Source organism: Lepidochelys kempii, chromosome 14 (assembly GCF_965140285.1).
Source record: "Lepidochelys kempii isolate rLepKem1 chromosome 14, rLepKem1.hap1, whole genome shotgun sequence".
Classification (NCBI taxonomy): domain Eukaryota; kingdom Metazoa; phylum Chordata; order Testudines; family Cheloniidae; genus Lepidochelys; species Lepidochelys kempii.
The window spans coordinates 10,946,053-10,970,470 of NC_136393.1; the positions used below are offsets into that span (position 1 = coordinate 10,946,053).

Below are 24,418 nucleotides of genomic sequence, written 5' to 3' on the forward strand. Positions count from 1 at the left end.
CATAAGGCTACACATCACATATGTCACCCAGTAATACACCTGTAATGTTACACTGATCTTCTCCTCCCCATATTTTATACGAGATCCCTTTACATATTTGTATGCTCTCAGGAGCAAATGCTGCCATTCTTCCCCTCTATATGCATAAACACCTGGGTGCAGAGATCCCCAGATGCAAGAGAATTGGGGGTGCCAGGTAGGGTGCACATCACTTGCCAGGAGGAAATCACTGTGGGGACTTCCTGTGCACTGCCATTCAGTGAGGGCTTGGAGGTGGGGAGGGCCAGGCTATGGGAGAAGTAGAGCTGGGGCCTGTGGATTCAATATTACGTGGATTGCCCTACATAGGGTGAAGGTTCAGGAACCCAAGCCCCAATTAGGGTTGCCGATTTTGGTTGGACGTATTCCTGGAGATTTCATCACATGACATAATCTTTAATTAAAGATTCATCTTTAATTCCTGGAGACTCCAGGACAATCCTGGAGGGTTGGTGACCCTAGCCCCAATACATGAGTCCTCCCCCTTTCTCCTGCATGGAATCTTAGTGCACAACCCTGTTTGCTGGGCTCCACAGCTTTGCCCTAACTGCTCCCTTTGTCTCCTGCTCTGCCTCTTCTTTCATGCTTCCCCTAATGCTTTGAATGGCCTTTTGCTTTCCATGCACCAAACACTCCCCTTCTCCTTTAAACCCACTTCTTTCAGGAAGCCTTTTAACTGCTCAACCACAATGCCTCTCTATGCCTCCTTGCACCCAACTGTTTCCCTGTATTTCCTATTTCTCGGAGTTTCTCTGCGAGTTCCTTGGACCTCGATCAATACTGTCTTTACGTGATTTGTAAAGAGTTGTGTAATAACAAACAATAACAGCAACCCTGCACAAAGCCAGAGTAACCAGGCCTTTTGCTCTGCAGTGGTGCTGGTGGTGAGATGTGGGATCCTTCCCCCTACCACCGGGTGGCAGCGGAGTACCAAAGGAACCACAGAGTCTTACACCTGCAGACGAGTCTATTGTTTTTGAACTCCCCGGGACTAGAACTTTTGGCCAGTGGATCCAGTAACTGTAGATCTGCTGGCTACGGTCCAGTTCACTCCTTGCATGGTGGCACAGAGAAAAATCCCATGCTCTAGTGCTTTGTGGTTGGGACCCCCTGTGCATCAGAATTGTGTCTGTTCTATTGCCCTGGAAGACCATGCAGAATATGGCACATATAGAGTACTTCACAAACTGAACATACAGGCTGCAGCCAGTGTCTAGTTAAGGGTAGGGTATAAATAATGCAGCCCACGCCCACTTTTATGTATCTATGATCACATTTTCTGAGATCAAAACTATCCCTTGGCTTTTAGGAGACAGCACGTTTACCCCTCTGCTCTTCTCATTTTGACTTAACCTGTCTTTGTCTTTTCAGTGAAATCAGCTCTGACTGATTATGGTGAAACAGGAGCGTGGCCATCACCTCTTCTGGCCCTTGTACACCGCTGACCCAGTCAAGATTTCTGACTCAAAAACCAGCCTATATGCTTTTGTAGCCTCTTTTAAAATGTCAGTATTTGGAAGCCAGCTGTTAAATATTATACAGAGATTCTCAGTTAATCGAGTGAAGCGGAAAACATGCTGTTGCATCTTATGCTGATGCTAGCATTGGTGAGGTCTGCAAAGAGGAAATTGTTCTCAACCATAGCTAAAGTTGTTCAGTTTTGTAGGGGGACTAGATCAAAGTAGTAATTGGGTAAAACTGAGTAATTATAGTAAATCAATCTTGAGAACAGCGGGTGAAGACAATTTTCAGAAATCAGACACCACAAGCAGTGTGTGAAGTAACGTTTTTTGTATTTATCAAAACCACATGATCTGAATTTAAAATAAACATTTTTTAAAAATAACTTCTGTTTAGTTTTTAGTTGGCTTGACTCTCTCCCAGGATTACATTTTATAAGAAACACCTGTAGGGAAGGCATAGCATAGGAGATGGAGATGAAGGGCCTGAGGTACTGAGCAGCTTCTGGAAGATGGTTAGTGCCCTTAGCACCCATTGGCTTCAGTGAGACTGAGGGCACTGATCATCTCCCTGGCTCAGGTCCTAATGTGACACACAAACCCCTCAATCATGCTGTGTTTCTCTGAAGGGGCTTAGTAGTTAAATAATATAAAATGAAAGCCCAAGAAAAGAGTCCAATTTATTCCTTGATTAAACCCATTAAACAGCAGCATATTAAAAGTCTATGGGCAGATTCATAAGAGTTAGCCATCACTGAGAAGATCATTAATTTGTCCAAATAGTGGTACTACTAGTGGTATTAATAAGAAGGTGCAGCAATACACAAATGGCCCGGTCTGGAAACGAAACAATAATAATAGTAGGATCCAGTGCTGTGTCAACTGCTCCAGTGCTGAGTAAACACTTGGAATTGGTGATGGGGTACATGATCATTCACTTACAATTCAAATCTCCCTGAGTCAGTAGTGATTGAGTGTTACCACCATGAGAGGGTAATTCAGTAGCCTATGTGCAAGGGGTCAGAGGTTCCCAGTGGATAGGTGTCTACATCACAAAAAAACAACTCCCTGTGCAGTAACTTCTTGACAGTCTCAGCAGATGCCAAGGAGTGTAAGGATTAGTGGCCTCTTCCACAAAGTGGCAAACCCTGCTCCAAGAATGGAAGAATTAACAGGATTTTGAACTCACCAAGTTTCCAGTCCCTACATAGAAACGACCCGGTAGTGGAGAGTTTGGCCCTCAGTCACACCTGTGTAAAGCTGAAGTAACTCTACTGCAGTAAACAGAGATCAGAACTGGTTCCAGTCACTTTGGTGGGATTTATGAGCGTACAAGTGAGAGAGAATTTAGCTCTAGGGTTCTCCTCACAGGGAGGAAATGTAAACTGGTACTGACCTGCTATGCCAGAACCTGATTGGGAAGTACAGTATCTGCAGAGGACAAAAGAATGTTTCTCCCTTCTGGTGCGTGATAATGGGGGGTGGGGGAGAATTCCCTGCTCCACCCCTCGCAAAAAAGCCCCAACCCAGCCAGAAGCTGCTTAAAGTCTTAACATTCTTGTATTACAAACTCATGTTATCATACAAGCCAGTGCCAAGTCCCCTAGTTTTACCTCTGAGGTTATTTCCCTTACAATAATACAAAATGAAAATCAAAATAGATGAATTCACTATAACCACATATGCTGGGAGTTGAACTGCTTTAAAAACTTTGATATATTTTTCATTTTTCAAATAATTCCATTCTGCCTATCCAGACTTCTTCATAGCCCATGCTCAACTGTTGTTGGGTGTTGTTAATCAGAAGCCGCACCTCACCCTAGAGGGGTCTCTGTGCCATTGGTAGATGCAAGTGATCTCTGGACGTGATTTTCAGAAGTGACAAGTGATTCTGGGTGCCTCCATTTTTAACTGGCCAACATGAGACACCTCTGAGGGGCCTGAGTTTCAGAGAGCTGGTGCTTAGCACTTTCAGAAAATCAGACCCATTGAAGATGTCTCAAATTGGGTACAAAAAAATTAGAACTCAAAATTATGGGTCACTTTTGAAAATCTTGGTCTGACCATAGGTTTGCTAAGCACTTTGAAACCCTTTGGATTAAAGGCTTTATAACAACAATACTTAGCACACACAATCTTCTACCAACCTGACCTGACAAACTCTTACAATACAGGTTTCAGAGTAGCAGCCGTGTTAGTCTGTATTCACAAAAAGAAAAGGAGGACTTGTGGCACCTTAAAAACTAACAAATTTATTTGAGCATAAGCTTTCGTGAGAACATAAACTTTCGTGAGCTACAGCTCACTTCATGAAGTGAGCTGTAGCTCACGAAAGCTTATGCTCAAATAAATTTTAGTCTCTAAGATGCCACAAGTATTCCTTTTCTTCTTACAATACAATATTTGTATTTTACAGATGGAAAAATTGAGGACGAGATGTTAAAGCAAATACTTTCAAAAGTGGCCTCTAATTTTGAGTGCCAAATTTATGACAAAGACATGATTTTCAGAGATGCTGAGCACGAGCAACTCCAACTAGGCTCAGTACTCAGCACCTAAGAAAATCAGCCCTATTGGTAGATGCTAAATTCAGCACTCAAAAACTGAGGGCAGTTCTGAAAATTATGATGTAAATGCCTTGCCCTAGGTTATACAGGGAGATAGGATCAGAGCTGGCATTACAATTCAGGAGATACTGGATTGCAAATGCCAAACTCAATCCAGCAGATTGTGCTGTCTCTCATTATACCATTGGGAACTCACTTAAACAGGAGCCTCGATGTTGAGTGTAGAAGTCTACTCCTAATGAGAACTACAGCGGATTTACTAAGATTTGAACTAGCAAGAAGATTTCACAGACATGTAAATACTGTGGCTATTATCAAAATAACCTGCAGATTATAAAATACACGATGCCGGTCCTTTCTGCCACCCACCATGCGCAGTAGCACTGCAAAGGTGCAGCTGTGTTTAGCGGCCTCTGAATCCACAAAGGGACGGAGCAGGACCTGGGTCTAAGGAAACTAAGAAGAGTTCCAACTTTGTAATGCAGTGGAAATGTTTGGGGGCAGGCTTGGTCACAGAAAGGCTTATCAGCCTATAGCTTTACAGTTTCTATTTAGCATTCAGTAGGTAAATGCAAGTGAAATTTGTTTTCCTTTTAAGATGATACATTTAGCCCTACTGCTGTAAGCATTTACATTTATGCTATAAAGGTTGTCCAGCTATGATCAGTGCTTTGTTATTCTTAAATTCAGTCATTAAATCATAAATTGATTTCTGTAAATATCCAGCTTTCAGTAAAATTAATTGTGGTTCTTCCTCCCCCCAGACACAAACATACTAGACATTTATGATCTATTTGATGTCACCCATTACTTATAAGACTCAAAAGGGGGTGACAAGGCATGCTTTCAAGGTGGCTGCTTGATTTAGTAGCTTGATTACAAAACCCACTATGCCATTTTTTCTGTGCTTTAATGGTCTGTCTGTTTTTCTGAGTATTGTCTTAGACTACTTGGTTACCTACCACAGACCACCACCTGTTCTCAGCTACATTGGTGGATATTCCAAGTAACTCCCTTGCCTTCCATGACGTCTCTCAGTATTTACGATGGTGTAAAAGGCAGAAGGATTTGGCCCTTGGGCATATACTCATCTGTCTCTTTGGTTTCCTACAGATACAATGAATGGTCAAAGACAATGTGACAGCCATCTGTTCCCACCACCTCCTCCTCATTGCATGACAGAGAGGGATTTTTAAAAGGATGTCTCAGTTCACAAGATATTAGTTCCTTCAAATGTCAAAAAGCAGGCTGGTCCCGAGTCATAGATTATAGGGCCAGCAGGAACCATTGTGATCACCTTATCTGACCTCCTGCATAACACAGGCTATAGGAATTCCCTAAATTAAATTCCTTTTTGAACTAGAGCCTCTCTTTTAGATAAATATCTGTGTCTTTTGGTTTTTAAATTGTTTGAGCAATTTTTACTGCTCTTAAGGTGTCAGAAGTACTAGGAAGTCTTTAAAATATCTTAGTGTTTTGTCTGTGAGTTGTGTCTGCTCCTGCACGTATTTGCTACGGAACCACTGATAGATGGAACAGAACGGGTTTACAGAGCAAGGGGGTGGACAAAAAGAGACTAACACATCTCAATGTATACACAAAACCTTTTGCCTGTACATCAGCAATAGGAAATATTCTTCCCTGGCAGCACTCTAGGGCAGTTAAGCACACCAGGAAAGCTTCTGGCTCTTGGGTGAATTATGAAAAAAAAAAACATTTGAAGTACTATCCCTTCCTTTGCCATAAAACAGAAAAATAATCACTGGTCTCTCAGCATTCCAGAGGATTGAAATATTTGGGAATTCACATCTTGTTCTCCAGGAAAGACATATTTAAAGTACAAGTTGTGCTTTCACAGTCTAAGACAGATTATAGCGTATGTCAAAGCATAGGAACTTGCTTTTGTTAAGCAACAAGAAAATGGTGTTTATAGGGGGCAAAATCCCCAGCTGCTCCTTACCAATTTTACACATATGCAAGAAGTGGGTGGCAGTGGGAGGGAGAATAGCAAGGCCAGACCTAATTTTAGGTGCTAGTCCCATGATGCAGAGCTGCCATATGTTAAAGGTGAAACACAGTAGGAAGACAGAGGAGATTAACTGGAGTAGGTTGCTCTGGGAGAAAATTAATGTTCTTTTCTATGTCGTTCTTCCACTATGATTCTTCCCAAGCAACAGCAACGAATGGGATATTACATGGCATCAAAATACAGCCTGCCAATGAAAGCATGTATTGTCTCACAGGCTTTACTGACAGAATGCTATGACTCTCCCCTGAAGTCTTTTACTGCCAGATCATATGACCGCGTCAAATTCTGCCCTGATTTACATTCGTTACAACCCCCAATTAGGTCAATGGGGATTGCATCTGAAGAAAATCTGGGCAGAATTTGTCCCATGTGTCTAACTATCAAGAGTGGTTCAAAGTGAACTTGCTCTTATCAAGATGAAATGGTATTTCCATATGAATGTCTCCCAACTGATCACTATATACACATTTCTGAATGCATACGATGGCACCCATGAGATCACCTGAACTGCACCCAAGGCCCTGGGTTTTAGAGAGGAACTTCCCATGGGGGATTATAAATCCTTGTGGAATCTGAGTAATTGGATTTCTCATGCTCATAACTGGATTGATGCCGAATCACATCCTGCACAGAATTTTTTTATTCCCCTCAAAAGCGGTGAATGTGTCAGATAGGCTGAACTGCTGAGGAACAAGATTAAGTCACCTGGGGTATGAACTGCAGCGAGGACTGTGACAGAAGCTTCCATACTCCTGCTTCTCACCAAATAGCATTAATTGCTGCACTATTTTTTGATTGTAGTTCATAGATGCAGTTGGATGCCACCTCCTCTCTGCAGGTGATCAATTCATCATACACTGTAAATGGCAGATGACAGGGGCAGTTTTAAAAAGCCCAAACCATCTTCTCCTAAGTACCAGACGATCTGAACATATGCCATGAATTCAGAAAAAAAAAAAAGAAGGTATTTAGAGCCGTTTTATGTATGTGCCAACCAGGTAGGAAACTTCTTATGGGATTGTTTTTAAAAATGCCTGTGTTTACGTACCTTAGAGATCTCAGAACCTTTATCGGTTGGGAAGTAACGGCCATTCCCTTCTCCTTCCACAGCACTGAGAGGAGAAATATGGACCTAATCTCATAGAAGGGATTTCAATACCCAGTTCTGTATTCTGTTATGTAGGAAACTCCCAAATGCTCCTGAAGTGCTCTTGGCTGCTAAGACACATGGGCTCAATCATCAACTAAGCATCATCTAGAGTAAGTTGGTAAAACTTTTCAGAAAGCACTGGATCAAATTCACGGATGTAGGTTACACCACTGCTTACATATCAGGTTAAATTGGTCAGAAAATGAGTGTAAGTGGCAAAACAGTGCAATTTGTACCAATGGCTATGAAAAATGAGTGCCGCTTACATGACTTGTTGGTTGTAGCAGGAAGGTGAGAGATAAAATTAACTTTCCCTTCACATTACTTGAAGTTGCATCATATTACTTCAGACCCTCTTGGGACCAAGTTCAGCCCTCACTGACATCAGCTGGAGGCACACCCATGTATGTCAGGGACCATATCTGATCCCCACTCACCACTCCATTCGTATGATTTGTATTCATTTTAGACCCCTGAAAGTCAAGTCAGTGCAAATTATACTCACTTTTTCCACCAGCATACTAGTGTGTAACCCACAGCACTGTTTACATCACTTCTCAACTTTTCCCGGCAACCCCGTGGCCTTACTGCCCATAATAGCTTTAGCTGCAATCATGAGACACTACTGAAGTTCGAAAGGTAATTTCTCCATGCTTGCTAGTGCTTGACCATTGGATGCTTAACAATGTGGCTGATCAAAAACGAATAAATGAGGCACTAAAATGCCCTAATGGAGGAGATTAAAAAAATTCTCAAACATTTTATTCACATTCCAGCTTTAACTCTCAATGACAGGTATACAAAAACGTTTCACCCATAAAGAATGCATCCATGTAAATGTTTTATTCATGTCAGTTATTCATATAAGTGGGATTCACTGTAGTATGTAACACAAGCCAGCTGGTTTACTTCTTTTAAACTTTGATTTCTCATACACTTCATACTGTTTCACCCCTCTTCAAAGATATTAATAGAAATTTCACAGCAAACTACCTCAACCTTATGTGATTTCAGCTTCTGTCCTGGAGTATGTTTATTGCATGAGATTTACAAGAGATAGAATTAACAGCCCCAATTACCTGATAGCCCAATAAAGTACCATGCATGTGAAGCAGCTTATTAATTAAAAAAAGAATTCTCTTTAGCAAACTGTAAAATATTAATTAATTCAAACAGTCATTGCAGTTTCTGTTCACTCTGAAGCTTAACCACATGTTAAGAAGATGACGGAATTCAAATTTAAGGTGAGTTTACATGTGGCAACATTTGGGGAATTACAACTGTCATGACAACCAAGACATGTTTCAATGCTGGGTTGTACCCACCGGAGAGGGACAGTGGTAAAATAGCTCTGAGTACCTCAGGACTTTGGCTGTTCTAAATACCAAAGAGAAAGAAAGGATTGAAATTCACAGCCAAACAGTACAAGAGGGCTACAGAATTAGTGCTAGTGCTGTAAATACCAGGCATAATCCCTATTTAAACGTACAACAATTAGATTAAATCCTCCTGAACAGGATCAGCTGATTAGAAGCACCTCAGGGTATGTTCCTTCCAGAAAAGGATGCCTATTAACTTTATGTAAACTCTTCTGGAAATTTGTACCACACTTAGTTAGAGATAGGGGACTTCTGTGGCACTTGCTTCTTGCTGTGAATAGTTAACTTTCGATTGACTTTACACAAAGGGCTTCACCTTTCTCTTATAAAGCTGTCCTACAAAGAGCCAGTTTTGGACAGGCTTGCACTCTGTGCAAACTCCTTGGAGGCAAAGGTGTAAGCAAAGTCTGAATTTGTCAACAAGAAACAAAATACTATTACATCTGGAGCAAGAAACTTTGCACCACTTTAATCCCAGGGGTGGGGGGAGCTCTAGAGAGTGAGAGGTTTCAGACAGTGGTCATGCAGGGGAACTTTGCACTCTTTCCCTTTGCATATCAAGGAGGGTGTCTCTATGCTAATCTTGCAAAGGCTGATGTGGACAATGGAGTCTGGGATATGCCACAGGGTTTGTGATGACAGAGATCCAGAGGCCCTAGCATCCTGGCTAAGGACCGTACTAAGAAACAGCTGCTATTGTTGCATTTCTAGATAAAGACTGGAAGTGTGAAAACCTCATGAGAAACCCTGTTCTTGTGAGATTTCCAGCCCAAATTTGAGGACTCAACAGGTGAGGATGGTATGGAAAGCAGCTGAACATCTGAGGCTTTTTCTCTGCTGAACTCCTGCCACGGGAAGTTCATTCTCTACTGATCTGCACTTTATTGCCACGTCAGCAAAAGTTTAGCTTCAAAGTGCAGCTCTCAATAGAATCCTCTCAAGCATATTCAGCAGATCCAACATTTCATCGAGGCAGCAGAAAACTGCATTTGTGACTTTCTAGTGGTCACAGAACCCAAATGAAATGAAATCAGATGAACAGTGAAATGTGACATTTCTTCTACTGTGTGAGACCAGTTATTTTGTTGCTATTATAGATATTTAAGCAACCATGGATTATGCCAACTGCTACAACTGTAGTCATTTCTTGAGGTCCTGGTTCGGCTTTCAGTCACACTGGTATAAATGCATGGTAACAACACTGTAGCAAGTGGAGCAGGGACCTCAGATTTACACAGAACCTAACTTATTGCAAGGTAAAAAGCACTTCAGCCTGACCGACTGATCAAACCAACCAACTCTTTTATAGGCCAAAAGTGGCAATATCCTCTTTTCAATGTTTCACGTAAAATGCAATTTACGTACAGCTCCACAAAATGAGTCTTACTTTATCGGTTTTATTTGCTGAAGCTGCAGAGTATGTAAAATTGTATTGGAAAACACTACTTGTTTGTATTTCCTAAGTTACTGCTTCAAAACATTCCTTGGTATACATCGCCTGCAGTAACCTACATCAGTCTGAAAATAATCAGCATATTAAACACAATGGCTCAAGCAGAACTTGAGTGCTGCAGCATATATGGGATGTTCTGAATCATTGTGAGAATACTGTGTCAGCTCTAATATATCTAGCTGCAGGCACCAGTGTTGAGTTAAAGACAATGTAGTAGTAAGTAAAAAATGTTCCTGTTTTTGCTGGCTGGCACAGAAACTTAAATACACTACTTTACATACAACTTCCACAATGGTTCAGGGGAAAATCAATTTCACCCCACTGCAGAGGCCTCACTCACCACCCTCTTCATCTCTTATGTGCCTTTGTGGAAGTCCTCTCCACAAGCAAAATAATGTGTACCTACGCACGCATAGGAATTGAACAATTTGCCAGATTAGGCAGCTAGCAGAAGCAACACATGATTAAGATTCACCGGTTATTAACTTAACAACGTACTGAATGGGCATCAACCCCACATTTAGCTGGCTGTTCTCCTGACTGGTAAGAGGCAAGATAAGGTTGCTGTGTGAATGAGCCCTTAATATTAACACAGCTGTGTTTCACCACCTGATGGAAGAATAATATGATAGCTTAAATCACTTCCTGACAAAGTCTCTCTCTCTCTCTCTCACACACACACACACACACACACACACACACACACAGACAAACTGTTTTTCCTGGATTTTTCCAGTAGGATCAGCGAACTGAGCTAAAACAATCGGATGCCATCCGATGAAGTGAGCTGTAGCTCACGAAAGCTCATGCTCAAATAAATTGGTTAGTCTCTAAGGTGCCACAAGTACTCCTTTTCTGATCTGAATTGTGCAACTCTAACTCAGATTGGGGAACATTTATTCATACTAGTTGTCAGTGGGTGTGGAGAATGAGTATGTGGTAATTACCATGAATAAAGGTTGCACAGGTGGGGTCACTATGCACATCAGATTCTGCACCGTAAATATATGGATTCTATCCCAGTATGATGAATATAGTAAGAATACTGGTCTTGATCCTGACTCAGCAGAGCACTTAAGTATGTACTTAACTTTAGGCACATGAATAAGTCCATTATACAATGGGCCTACTCATGGGCTTAACATTAACTACATGCTTAAGTGCTCTGCTGGATCAGGACCAGAGTACTTAGCACTTTGCAGATATACAGTATCTTCTCATTTGGGTCAGGATTAAGAGTAATTTGCCTTTTCTATAAAATAACAGGTACAGAACTGAAATGTGGATGAATAGGAATGATTTAAATGAAAGATATATGTCTAGCTACTCTCAGGACATCAAGCAGCTTTATGGTAATTTCACTGCCTATTTGAATTCTCTCAGAAGTAACAATTCAATTTTCAAGACCACTCAAGTATAAAAGATGGTGAACTGGATCCTGGCCTGTGATAAGGCTCCTTTGTGCCACTGCAGCAACACACAGGAGCCTGAGACCCAACTTAACTGATTACATGGAGACTCTTCTAGGCAAGGGAATTTGGAGGCACTATATCTTGCTCTGATACCTAGGAACCTTCACTCACCCTAAGGTTTCTTTACCTTAAACCCAAATTACATGCATCAGCATCTCACTTCGTGCAGGTAGCGAACAGATAAAACTGAGTTTTTACTTTTGTGGGCCAATGTTGCTCCCATTAAAATCAATGAAACTCTGGCTATTAAATTCAACAGAAGCAGGATCAGACCTTAATTCAGGTAGGTCAACAATAAAATATTCATAGACACAAGCAGCATATTACACGTTGCTCTCCACAGGGCATATCTAACACGTGACCGTTCCCTGCTCTTTGACTTTACAGCATTGTAGAGAATAATGAAAATAAAGTTGTAAGGGATACCTGATATTAACTAAATAAATAGGTACTAGAGATGTGCCTGAGGGTGCAAAGTTTGCACACAAAATTGGATCTGAGGTCTTAAAAAGTGCAGGGGTATTTGGATGCTCGGTTCTGATTCAGACTCGGCATAACATTAACTCAACTGTTTCATAATAATGCTAACTTTGCTTGCTAGTGTCTTCCACTCTGAAAACATAAATCAAACTCACAAACCCCTGCTGGCAGGCAGGTAGGTATTAAATAATCAGCCTTAACACGATCTTTCACAGCAAAAAGGAGACCTTTATATATTAGGGTACAAACAACAAGATAGGGGGGTCCTGATCCAAAGCCCACTTTAACATCCGTGGAAATCTTTCCATTAACATCGATGGGCTTTGGCTCAGGCTCATATGGTTTATAATTATGTTGGTATCCTAGATCTAGAAGGTATTTTGTGATTCTTTATCTGTGCAACTGTATATGTATCATACTGGATGCTTTTGCCTTAAGTTTAAAGATATTATCACCTTCCCTTCACTCGCTAAAAATACTGCACCACCTTTTTCTTTTAGTCTTTCTGAAAAAAAAATCATTAAGGAAATCCTTTAATTAAGAAAATCCTCAAGAGCAAATGACAAGAAGAGCTGGATTTTAGTGCTTTGCATTTTCTCGTCTCCCCCCCACCCCCCGCCGAGGGGGACTACTTTTAAAACTTTGTAGAGCTTGTCATTGTAATTTATACAGTGCTTTATTGTAACATCTCAATGTCACCTCTCCTCTAATCTTGGGAGGGTTGTCTGAAAATTCATTCAACTGCAGGTGGCAATTTGGCCATACAGATTTTTCCTTACTCTTATTTTTGGTGTCATAATAAGTTTGTTTGCTATTATAACATCTACACTATACTGCACAAGCTGAAGTGATGATGCATTATTGACTAACATAATTAATAGATTTAACTAACCAGTAATCACCCAGAACACATTTTTTTCAATCTCCTCTCATCTTTGGTAACACTAATACGATGGAGAGGACAAGACCCTTGGCCTTTGAGACAATGGTTACACTATATATTAGGGGTGGGCAAACTATGGCCCACAGGCCGCATCCGGCCCGCCAGCCGTTTTAATCTGGCTCTCAAGCTCCCGCTGGGGAGTGGGTCTGGGGTTTGCCCTGCTCCGGCGCTCCAGCCGGGAAGCAGGGTCAGGGGCCGCTCCACACGGTTCCCAGAAGCAGCGGCATGTTCCTCCCCCGGCTCCTAGGCGTAGGGGCAGCCAGGGGGCTCTGCTCTGCTCCCGTCCCAAGCACCGCCCCTGCAGGTCCCATTGGCCAGAAACCACAGTCAATGGGAGCTGCAGGGGCCATGCCTGTGGATGGGGCAGCGTGCAGAGTCTCCTGGCCACGCCTCCACATAAGAGCTGGAGCAGGGACATGCCACTGCTTCTGGGAGCCGCTTGAGGTAAGCGCTGCCCAGAGCCTGCACCCCTGAGCCTCTCCCCACACCCCAACCCTCTGCCCCAGCCCTGATCCCCCTCCCGCCCTCCAAACCCCTCAGTCCCAACCCAGAGCACCCTCCTACACCCCAAACTCATCATCCTCAGCCCCACCCCAGAGCCTGCACCCCCATCCGAGCCTTCACCCCCTCCCCACATCCCAACCCCAATTCTGTGAGCATTCATGACCTCCCATACAATTTCTCTTCCCAGATGTGGCCCTTGAGCCAAAAAGTTTGCCCATCCCTGCTATATACAGAGCAGAACGTCATATATGTATTTTTCTTTAAAAAAAAACCCAGAAATTGTATCAGATTATTTCTTTATCTTTGGCTTAAAATACTCCAGGTACATACAGACAGCAGTTTTTAGTATGGCTAAAATATTTGCATTGACAAGCACTGAAATGCATAAAGAATATGAGAAAACATCTTGGTAACCGGCCCAATTTCAATGGCAATGTTCACTGAGTAAGGGTAGGCTAACCTAAAGGCAGTGAAAATTTGACTTGTCAGAACTCAGTGATTTTAAGTTAGTCAGCCTATGATTAATATCTTTAGTGTAAAGTAATAACTTCTCTTTTAAACCAATGGCAGGAAACTTGGGAGTTTCTTGCTTACTTTACAATTATGATGAAATGCCTTCCACTCTGCTCCTTCAATCCATTACAATAGCAGAACAACTTAATTCCAGATACAAAGCTGCCTACAAAGTCCATTTTCAAAACAAGAACATCACTTTCTGACACACAAGGGATGCTTTTAGATGTAGTCTGAAGGTAATCACATGGTAAAGGACATTCTACTGGGACTAGTTACAAAGAGAAACTAACATGTTAGTTCTTTTCCTTGTGCCATTTTCTGGGTGAAAAGATTGCAGATGGAAGTTGACTGGGTTTAGTCAGTGTCTGTCAACATCCAGGCTCTTTAACACTTGTCTGGGTACAAAGAAAAACTGATTAGTTTTGTACCAAGCTAGCCAGTACTCCTTCACAGCCAGTTCTTGACACAGAAGGTCACTGACACAGTGAGTCAAAGCCTTTACACGCAGAAGAGATTGCAGAAAGAAACTGATGAGCATCCTATTCATTTTCCTTTGCTTTCTGCATGTGCAAAGCATTCTGACTCTATAGAAATGGCGATGGGCACCAATGTGCATAGATGACAGAGGACAAAATGATAAAGGAAGACAAAAGGAGCAAAAAGGGAGGAAAGAGGGAGAGGGAAAAAAAGAATAGAAACATGAAAGAGGAAGCCATGAAAAGAGATGAAAAAAATGCATTACTGGGAGGTGCTCAGATACTATCTGCACAGAATAGAATAAAATGATGCACAGACACCAAGCTGTATCCGGAGTTGTCTATCTGGCTGCCCAGGAAAAATTGCAGACATTACAAAGGATTCTGGGGTTTTGCTTAAGTAATGCATGGGGCACAGGTGCCATATCCCAGATTCAACAAAGGTGTCAGTGCATCTAGAGAGCCCTAAGGTTTGTGTATTACTATGGAAAGAGCTCCTAGGGTCGGAGCCAGAGTTACATCCCCCAAATCACTGAGTACTGTCTGATGTTTCTCCAGCACTGAGGCTCCCAACCAGCTTTAAAGTTGATTTTTTCATTTTAGCATTTGAATGTTCGGGCCTGTGAACTTTTTAGGGGATGGGATTTTCCCATCCCTATTGGCAACATTGAAAGGATCAAACACTGATCAAGACAATATGAGGTTGGGAGTTGGTCACCTGACTCCCAATGAATTTCAGTAGGATTTGGGTACCTAATTCCCTTAAATTCTTTGAAAAGCCCGGTCTCATTATATAAGTTTGTCCCTAAGAAAATCGATAAATGATGTCACTAACAAGCTGTATATAAAGAGAGATGAAGTTTCTTTTCATGTTACTGATTTAGTGTTCCTCCTAGAAAATTTAGAGCTTTTTTACCCCCTCTGATTATTTGAATCTCTCCCCATCATCCTCCATATGTGATAGAAACCACTTACATAGCTTTGGTGCCGGTACTCACTTGATAAAGTACTTGATTCCATCTGCTGTGTAAGCTTCTTCCCATCCATAAGGTAAGCCTAAGGTGAAACAAAGAAATAAAATTACTCTTAAAGCTCAGAAGACACCATGAAAATACAGTTGGTATGGTAATGATTAGAATACTATAGTCTTCAACCAGGGCATACAAATATTACTTTCAAAAGCCTGTTACTTTTTAATAATAAATAACAATACTACTTATGTCCAATTAAGCTTAATGGTTTTAAACTATGTCACAAAAGTATGACCTGTTAGCCAAAACCTTACTCATTATTAGTCTTATTTGCTAGTAAACTGACAGTCTGGTAGAATTTTAGGGTCTGATTCTTAACAGTCTTGAACTTTGTGTTATCAATACCTACACAAAGAAGGTGTAAAAACAACCACTCTGATTTGCTAGTGTTTTACACCTACTTTGCACAGGTGTAAATGACTCCACCAGGCGTGAAGCTGAGCAGAATCAGGCTTTCTCTGGCCTTTACAACCCTGGGTGTAACTCCTTGGAAATTTACTCGCAAACCTTTCTGAGACACTAAGAGCTAGCTTCAGAGAAAACGTATAGATGTTTCCATGCTAAGCACAATTGACAAAGTGCTACATGGGGTTTTCAGATGTGTGACTTCTACTAAAGTCAATGGGATTCACGGACTTAATGCCATAGCACTTAACACAGTGAAAGAAAACTTCTGAGAAGATGGAGTTGTTTATATATAATAACTAAGCTACCTGCTCTTTTCTCCACAGGTAATTATTAGAAGCACGACTTTCTGAGACAGAACCTTGGCTATACACACTGGGTTTTATTTTGAATGTGACTCTGTGTGAAAGACTGTTGATGATGTGGTGGTATTGGGTGATATGTTTCAGGAAAGCCTTTCAACTTGACTTTTACCTGTGCTATGCTACACTTTTTTTTCCTCTTTGAAAATTCAGTGGAAAAAGGAAAAGTTAAGAAAAAAATGCCATAGCAGTAGATTATGTGGATTAAAGCCAGGATCATGCTCTTAGCAGACGGTGAAAAATGCTGGAGAAAGCAGCAAAAGTCAGTATGCAACAGTGAGCCTGCGTTTGAGCAGTAGTTTGTTATAACCTAGATAAATCAAAGTGTAAGGACCTGAGAAACAACCCTTTGGAGACCAGAGGCATAGAGACATGCATGTATATTGTTCTGTGTGTGCTTTGATTTGGAAGGCATCTGGAAATCTTAGTGAGCTTGGAGTTACATTGTTTTGTTCAATCCCCACTGTATCTCAAAAAGCAGCTCATCAGAACCATCTGTGAGCTTGCTGGATTGCACACAGCATACAGTCTCTGAGAAATTCTCCATACCAAGGCAGGCCCCAAGAGCACAGGCATTAGAAACCCTTCCCCTAACATATCCAGCTTCCTCTCTCCCATGAGCCCACCCAGGACAGCAACCCAACTGGATCTCTAGCTTTGCCATTCCTTCATTCCAAAGGCTTCCAGTGTTTCTGCTTAGCTATCTGGGATGGGAAGCCTCCCAACCTCTCCGGTTGGAACTGATCCACTTTGCATAAATAAATTATTCTGTGAGGGGTGGACGGAGAGAAAGACTCTACTGCCTGGTGTTTTGGGCACTCACCTGGGATACGGGAGACACAGGTTCAAGTCCATGCTCTGAATCAGGCAGATCAGAGGCTTGAACCTGTGTCTCCCATACCCCAGGTGAGGGTGCACGTGCTCGCTCTTTTGCAGAAATGTCATGCTGGACCCGAGAAACTTTCCTGACAAAAACAATAAAAGTTTCCATTAAAAGTTCTGGTTTTGACAAATCAGAATTTTCCTACCAAAAAATTGTCAACCAGCTCTAGCCTTTAGTTCTCAGACAGGAACAGAGTTCTTTGCACCTGCAGAGGCACTGCTTTCAAAGGGTGTACTGAGACTACAGGTGGAAACGATTTTTTGGACATATCAGAGGCCCAAATGCAACTGACAGAACACAACTGAAAAGCAGCAAGGTGTGCCACTGGCTGGGCAGAAACTACACAACTGGTGAAGAGAAGTCCTGAGTTGGCATATGCTGAACAACCCCAGGGGCCTCAGTGCTATTTAGGAGAGCTTTAACTAAAGAAACGTTCTGAAGGAATTTTCCAACCAGCTCTAACTAGCAATATCTCTGAGATTTGGCATTGTACATGGCACTACTCATGTCCATTGTATCTACTATAAATCCTCACAATCCACACCTAAAAACAATTTCACATACTATCCTTGGAGAAAAACAAAACCAACCCAATATAGGGCTACTGATGTATGACAGCCTCCAGCATCTGACTCCCACAAAGGGTGTGGGGGGGAGAGAGAAGGATGTATTAAGTTATTAATGTGTTGCCAGTGAATTTACCCTGGCATTCACCTATTGTGAGAGGGAGTAGATTCAGTCCTTCTGTGATCATCTGTATATATTAATCTTCCAAATTTTCTTTGAGAATAGTTTATTACACATATTATAGCTTGCGAGGAGGAATAAGGATGAAATTCCAACCTCTCTATATAGTCCCTTAAAACTGTAGTTATACTATTGTTTTTATATGCAGAATCATTTTCTGAAATCAGACTAAGTTTCTGACAGACACAATCTTTCTCTGGGACTAGTGTGATGTAGACAAAATCAGAAAAGATGGAGCCCTTGTAATACGACGGGAAAAATCTTGGCCACATTGAAATCAGTGAGTCCAGGATTTCATCCCACATGTACTTCTGCTTTCTGTGACCCTTCATCGTTCCTGCAAGCATGTCACCACATGCCTGCTCGAACATCAGATAAAAAATTTCTGCACAATCACTGATGAAACTTCAGTGATTGATTTACTTTCACACTTTTTAAAGCCCTCTATGTCAACCTTTTCATTTGTCAGTGACAACCTCTCCACTGTCAGTAAAGTATCTGATTAGATACAAGCAGTTGCCTTCATGACAGAATGTTCAGAAATTCTTAGGATCACTGGTCAGCCAAGCATATGAAGCAAATTGAAGAGAAATTGAACTTCACAAATTTGCAGAGCCTCTCCACCCACCTTACTGTCTTAATGCCATTTATAACAATGATATTTTTCATTGCAAAGTCCAAGAACTGGATTTGGTTGATACACTGGGGGTTTGGCCAAGCGGTTTCATTTCACTCTTGTAAATAAAAATTATAAGCAGGTGACTTATTCAAAATTTAAAAGAAACCACAAAGTTTTCACGAAGAAAATTCCTGACAAGGGAGCACTAGAGCATTAATTATTATTTATGACTGCATGTCTCTTGTAAAAGAAGCTTTTGAGACATTTGCTATTGCTATAGCAATCTATTTTAATTTGGCTTCCTGACTTCTACTGCATCAAGTTAAAGCTCCTCTTAATCCAGCACTGCTGGTTTCATTTCATTTCACCTTTTAGCGCCTTAAACTCCTCTGATTCCTCTGTTGTTACTGCCCCCTTTATCCTTTTTCTCCACTCTTAGGGCTTTGTCTACACTTAAAATGGTACAACAGCTCTGGTGCAGCTGCACTTCAGTGTAGACACTACCCACACTGACGGGAAGGGTTCTCCAATCAGCATAGGTAATCTACCTCCCTGAGATGTGGTAGCTAGGGTGATGGACGATTTCTTCTGTCGACCTGGTGCTGCCTACATGAGTACTTAGGTCGGCTTAACTACGCCACTCGGGATGTAGATTTTTCATTCTCCCAAGGAATGTAATTATGCCAACCCAATTTTCTAGTGTTGACTAGCCCTCAGTTTTGTGCTTCCTTTTCTCATTGCTCCATCATGTAGCAAGGAGCTCCCATGTCTTGTTAGTTGTTTTCTTTGCACCCATTGCCCCTGGATATAACTTTCACCTCCTTCAAACCCACTTGTTCCATGTAATCATTCATAAGCGTATCTACTTATCAGTGCTATCTCCATACCCTCTTGGGTCAGAACTGTTGCCCGATTTATGTCTGTCCGGAAAATCGCTAAGTACTTCCACTTCCGATTGTAAATGGGAGTTGAAGGTGCTCGGTAACACTCAGGAGTGTGTTCTGCAACCTAGATGATCTGGCCTACATAGAATAAACTCACTGAGTCTTACAGTTCTTATGCATTTCCTATTTGCTTTGTAAAGTACTATATTCATTTGTGGAATTGCATAAATAATACATCTTGGTTGTGGGTGGCTGCAAATTCCCTCTTTCAAAAAAATAAAACTACATACAGCAGTTCAAAGATGAATTTCTTTGCAGCAAACAAAATGCAGAACTGTGCTGATTGTTTGTTACATATATTTGAAGTTTTCAAATATAAGTACAGTAACATAATGGTACCTACAGTTGGAAAAGACCTTTTTTATGATTTAGTGAACCCCTCTTTGTAGGAGAATCGTTTCGATAGAGGACATATCGGAAATTAGACCAAGGAGAGATTTAAAATTTTTATTAAAGCTAATGTTAAAAAAATTATGTAAAACATAGGTTGAGAAAAGCTTGTCTGTACATCTGGGTATAGTGCTTAGATTATCCACAAATACAGAGTTTGTTTTTAAAAGACATAGAGTACATAAAGAGCAATAACCCAAATTTAGGTGAATAAAATTAACAATATGGTTTAGATATTAGAATCCAAATATTCGGGTACATCACTCATGAAGAGACGTACAGAGAGTTGGTTGTGGAAAGCAAAATAATCAATGAGTGGAGATTGTCCCTCAGTAATTGTAATTGAGGATTAGGAATGTTGTTCTGAGCTACATAGTCAAAACACACCCGTGAAGTACGAGAACAGTCTCTCGGATGGGATTGCACAGTAAGATGAGAGCCCACCGAGGATCTCTCTTGTAGCCTTAGGGCGGTTTGACCGGTAGAGCGTCTGGATCCTAAAAGCTGCTGCTGGGTTGTAGCGGCGACTGATGTTCCTTCTCCTGGATTCTCTCCTGTGGTGGTGGTGGTGATGTCTCCACGCAGGAGTTCTGTGAGCAGTCGGTGCATTCTCCTGAGTTCCCTTCCTCCCAGATATGATTTCTGCAGACAGGTCTTTAGTGCATCTGTCTACAAGGAGGTCAAAGTCATCGAAGAAGGCTGTCCTCGCCAACTCCTCTATCCAAGTGGCTTGCCATGGTGTGGTGGCCCTCACCGTGGACAGCTGCTCCTCTTGTTGCTCAAGCACCACAGGCTAAGGCTGGAAAATTGCTGTAGGATTAGCCTGTTGCCTATTTTCCTCACTGTGTTGAGTACTCCATTTGGCCGGACCTTGAAGTACTTGTCCTTTTAGAAAGGACAGTTTTGGAGGCAGAGGTACTAGCTGTTTTAGGGATGCGATCTTGCTTGGGAGTTTCCGGAGAGATGCTGGTCCTTCTGTGGGTGAGTTCTGTCGGGGGAGGGGGGGGTGAGGCTTTGATGTAGTATGAAACCTTCTGGGGACAAGATCCCATTGGGTGGTTTTGGAGGCCGTGCTGGTCTGCCTAGGGGAGAGGTCCCATTGCGTGGTCCTAGCAGTTGATCCCTAGTTCAGGGGCAGGAAACTGCGCCCTGAACCCCCACCCCCCAAGAAGAAGAAACACAGGACCCATCATAATCATGCCAGCAATTTGCCACACATGTCAAAGGATGGTTGAGAAATTATTTTGGTCCCTTTTTCTATTCATAGAAGTTGCAGTCATTTCACTTCAAGCACATGAACAGTAATGTTTTAAACGCATATATTGGCTTTTAAAGAGGAGCTTAATGTGTTGGGCTGTTAATGGTCACAATTCAAAGTGACGCAATGATACAGTCTCAAAAGCCCCTAGGGACATTATGATTGCATGAGTCTTGTGCCACATTTTTAGCAGAGTACATCAGACAATGTGCTTATCCATTTCACAAACACATTCTGACCTTTTCCTTCCATAGTCTCACCAAATAATTTGCCCATCCTTAATTAATTTTCCTTACAACTATTTAGCATTGCTTTCAGCTTCTCACAAAAGGTATGTCTACACTGCAATTAAAAACCTGGGGCTGGCTTTTGCCAGCTGACTTGGGCTCACAGGACTTGGCCTAAGGGCGGTTTAATGGTGTTGTAGACAGTGGGGCTAGGGCTGCAGCCGAGCTCTGGGACCCTCCCACCTTACAGGCCCCTACAGCCTGGGCTCCAGCCCGAATGTCTACATCACAATCAAACAGGCCCTTAGCCCAAGCCCTACAAGCCTAAGTCAGCTGCCATGGGCCAGCCGCGGGTGTCTAATTGCAGTATAGACATACCCAAGGTGATCATCATCTTCACTACTGGAGTAATAGATTCATTTCTTCATACATCCCAAACATTTATTGGTACTGATAACACCAAGGAAAAACAAGCAACCTAACCTGCATATCTCCTAAATGAAGCATATAACTACTTCCAGCAGCATTTAAGCTTTGTAAGCCACACTGACATGGAAGCCTGTCTATAGTTCATTTACCATCACAGCTAATCAAGCTCAAGGCTCTATCATTAAATCACCTGAATTGGAATTAATATTAAGCATCACGCTTAAGGAGTAATTCTGAAGCCAAGCTGCATACTTATTCAATCTCAAAGCAAACAAATTCTCTGAGCAACAAAAAAATCAGAAACGTCTGTCAGGTTTCAGAGTAGCAGCTGTGTTAGTCTGTATCCGCAAAAAGAAAAGGAGGACTTGTGGCACCTTAGAGACGAACAAATTTATTTGAGCATAAGCTTTCGTGAGCTACAGCTCACTTCATCGGATGCATGCAGTGGAAAACACAGTGGGGAGATTTTATATACACAGAGAACACGAAACAATGGGTGTTACCATACAGACTGTAACAAGAGTGATCAGGTAAGGTGAGCTATTACCAGCAGGAGAGCGGGGGGCGAGGGAAACCTTTTGTAGTGATAATCAAGGTGGGCCATTTCCAGCAGTTGACAAGAACGTCTGAGGAACCGGGGGGGTGAGAGGGAATAAACATGGGGAAATAGTTTTACTTTGTGTAATGACACATTCACTCCCAGTCTTTATTCAAGCCCAAGTTAATTGTATCCAGTTTGCAAATTAATTCCAATTCAACAGTCCCTCACTGGAGTCTGTTTCTGAAGTTTTTTTATTGAAGAATTGCCACTTTTAGGTCTGTAATCGAGTGACCAAAGAGACTGAAGTGTTTTCCAACTGGTTTTTGAATGTTATAATTCTTGACATCTGATTTGTGTCCATTTATTCTTTTACATAGAGACTGTTCACTTTGGCCAATGTACATGACAGAGGGGCATTGCTGGCACATATCACATTGGTAGATGTGCAGGTGAACGAGCCTCTGATAGTGTGGCTGATGTGATTAGGCCCTATGATGGTGTCCCCGAATAGATATGTGGACACAGTTGGCAACGGGCTTTGTTGCAAGGATAGGTTACTGGGTTAGTGTTTTTGTTGTGTGGTTGCTGGTGAGTATTTGCTTCAGGTTGGGGGGCTTTCTGTAAGCAAGGACTTGCCTGTCTCCCAAGATCTGTGAGAGGGATGAGTTGTCCTTCAAGATAGGTTGTAGATCCTTGATGATGCGTTGGAGACGTTTTAGTTGGGGGCAGAAGGTGATGGCTAGCGGCGTTCTGTTATTTTCTTTGTTGGGCCTGTCCTGTAGTAGGTAACTTCTGGGTACTCTTCTGGCTTGGTCAATCTGTTTCTTCAATTCAGCAGGTGGGTATTGTAGTTGTAAGAATGCTTGATAGAGATCTTGTAGGTGTTTGTCTCTCCCCTCAGAGGTGCCACAAGACACACCTGTGTTTCTATCTTGTTTGAGTATAATATTTTTCAGAAGTAAACACAAATAGTATGAGTTAGGCCTGTGTTACCCTCTCTTTCTTTTCTGCTGGTTGACATTTCAAATAATGATTTTCAAAATCATGAAGAGATTTGAAACATAGAATTAAATTCAACAGAATTGGGGTAATAGATTTGCTACGGTACATGGTACAATTTTTGTTCCTTTCTTGTCTTTTCATAAAAGAGGTTTTGAATGGAGCTCATCTCAACATCCACCAATGCATGTGATATATCCATGCATGCTATTATCAGCTGTTATACCTTCTCAACATGAAATATGCATCCAAAATCCATTTGTCAACAAGATTAAAATCTTTGGATCAGAATCTCAGTCCCTGCTCATTCTTCCTTTATGCCATTCTTGCAGGGAGGAAGGGAGGAAGAGCTGGGTATTCCATTTGATGGCTCTATGCAACCTGGTTCTGGACCCTGATAACCAATGAGTTATGTAGCCAGAGTGAAATGTGCTCTGGTGACTCAGGGCTGGTAGAACAGACCCCAAAGGGCCAAGCAGAGGTCAAGCATACCTGGGGAACTGGCCATTTATTTTTTGATGCTCTCAGCCATACATATTGTATTGTCTATTGATAATCCCTGAACTGACTGTAAAATGTAGGTAGAAAGAAGTAGCTTTCAGAAATGAATGTGTTTGTGTGCCACTCCATTCTTTAGGCTCTCTCAAGGGCTCGCCCCAGAAAGTATGTATTTTCATCTTACGAATAATGCTCCGCTAAGAGGACATTCCATTCCTATCTTCCACATATCAAATTCCATTCTAAGGCCTGGATCTTCTCTTATGTTGTTGATTTAGTAAAACAGAGATGGGATCAGGAAAATAAAATCAACAGAAGCTTTTGTTAACTTACATTATGGCTGGCTTTTCTGATTGCTTTTCTCCCCACATATTTCGGATCCTAGAAACAGTGCTTCAGGCAAAATATTTTTTCCTTACTTCTAATGGTCAGGGCTCATGAACATGTCTCACATAGCTTGCCATTTCATTTTTCCCATTTCTAATGACAAGTGTTGTTAAGATCTAGAATAGGCTTCCAAAGTAGGTTGTGAAATCCCCAGCACTGAAGGTTTTAAGAATAGGTTGGACCTGTCAGGGATGCTTTAGGTTTACTTGGTCCTGCCTCCTTGTAGCCTG

At 41.8% G+C, this 24,418-nt stretch overlaps 1 protein-coding gene across 13 annotated transcripts in view; it reads right to left on the reverse strand.

Moving 5' to 3' along the window:
* Positions 1-24,418, reverse strand: part of STXBP4 (syntaxin binding protein 4) — a 139,762-nt gene that overhangs the window by 15,328 nt on the left and 100,016 nt on the right. For 11 of the 13 annotated variants that reach the window (XM_073311655.1, XM_073311659.1, XM_073311653.1 and 8 more), the window contains one exon: positions 15,467-15,524. In XM_073311655.1, the coding sequence (XP_073167756.1) occupies positions 15,467-15,524 (58 nt within the window). Of the gene's footprint in view, positions 1-13,645; positions 14,388-15,466; positions 15,525-24,418 lie in introns of those variants that run through there. The other 2 variants (XR_012154917.2, XM_073311651.2) reach the window with 2 other exon arrangements.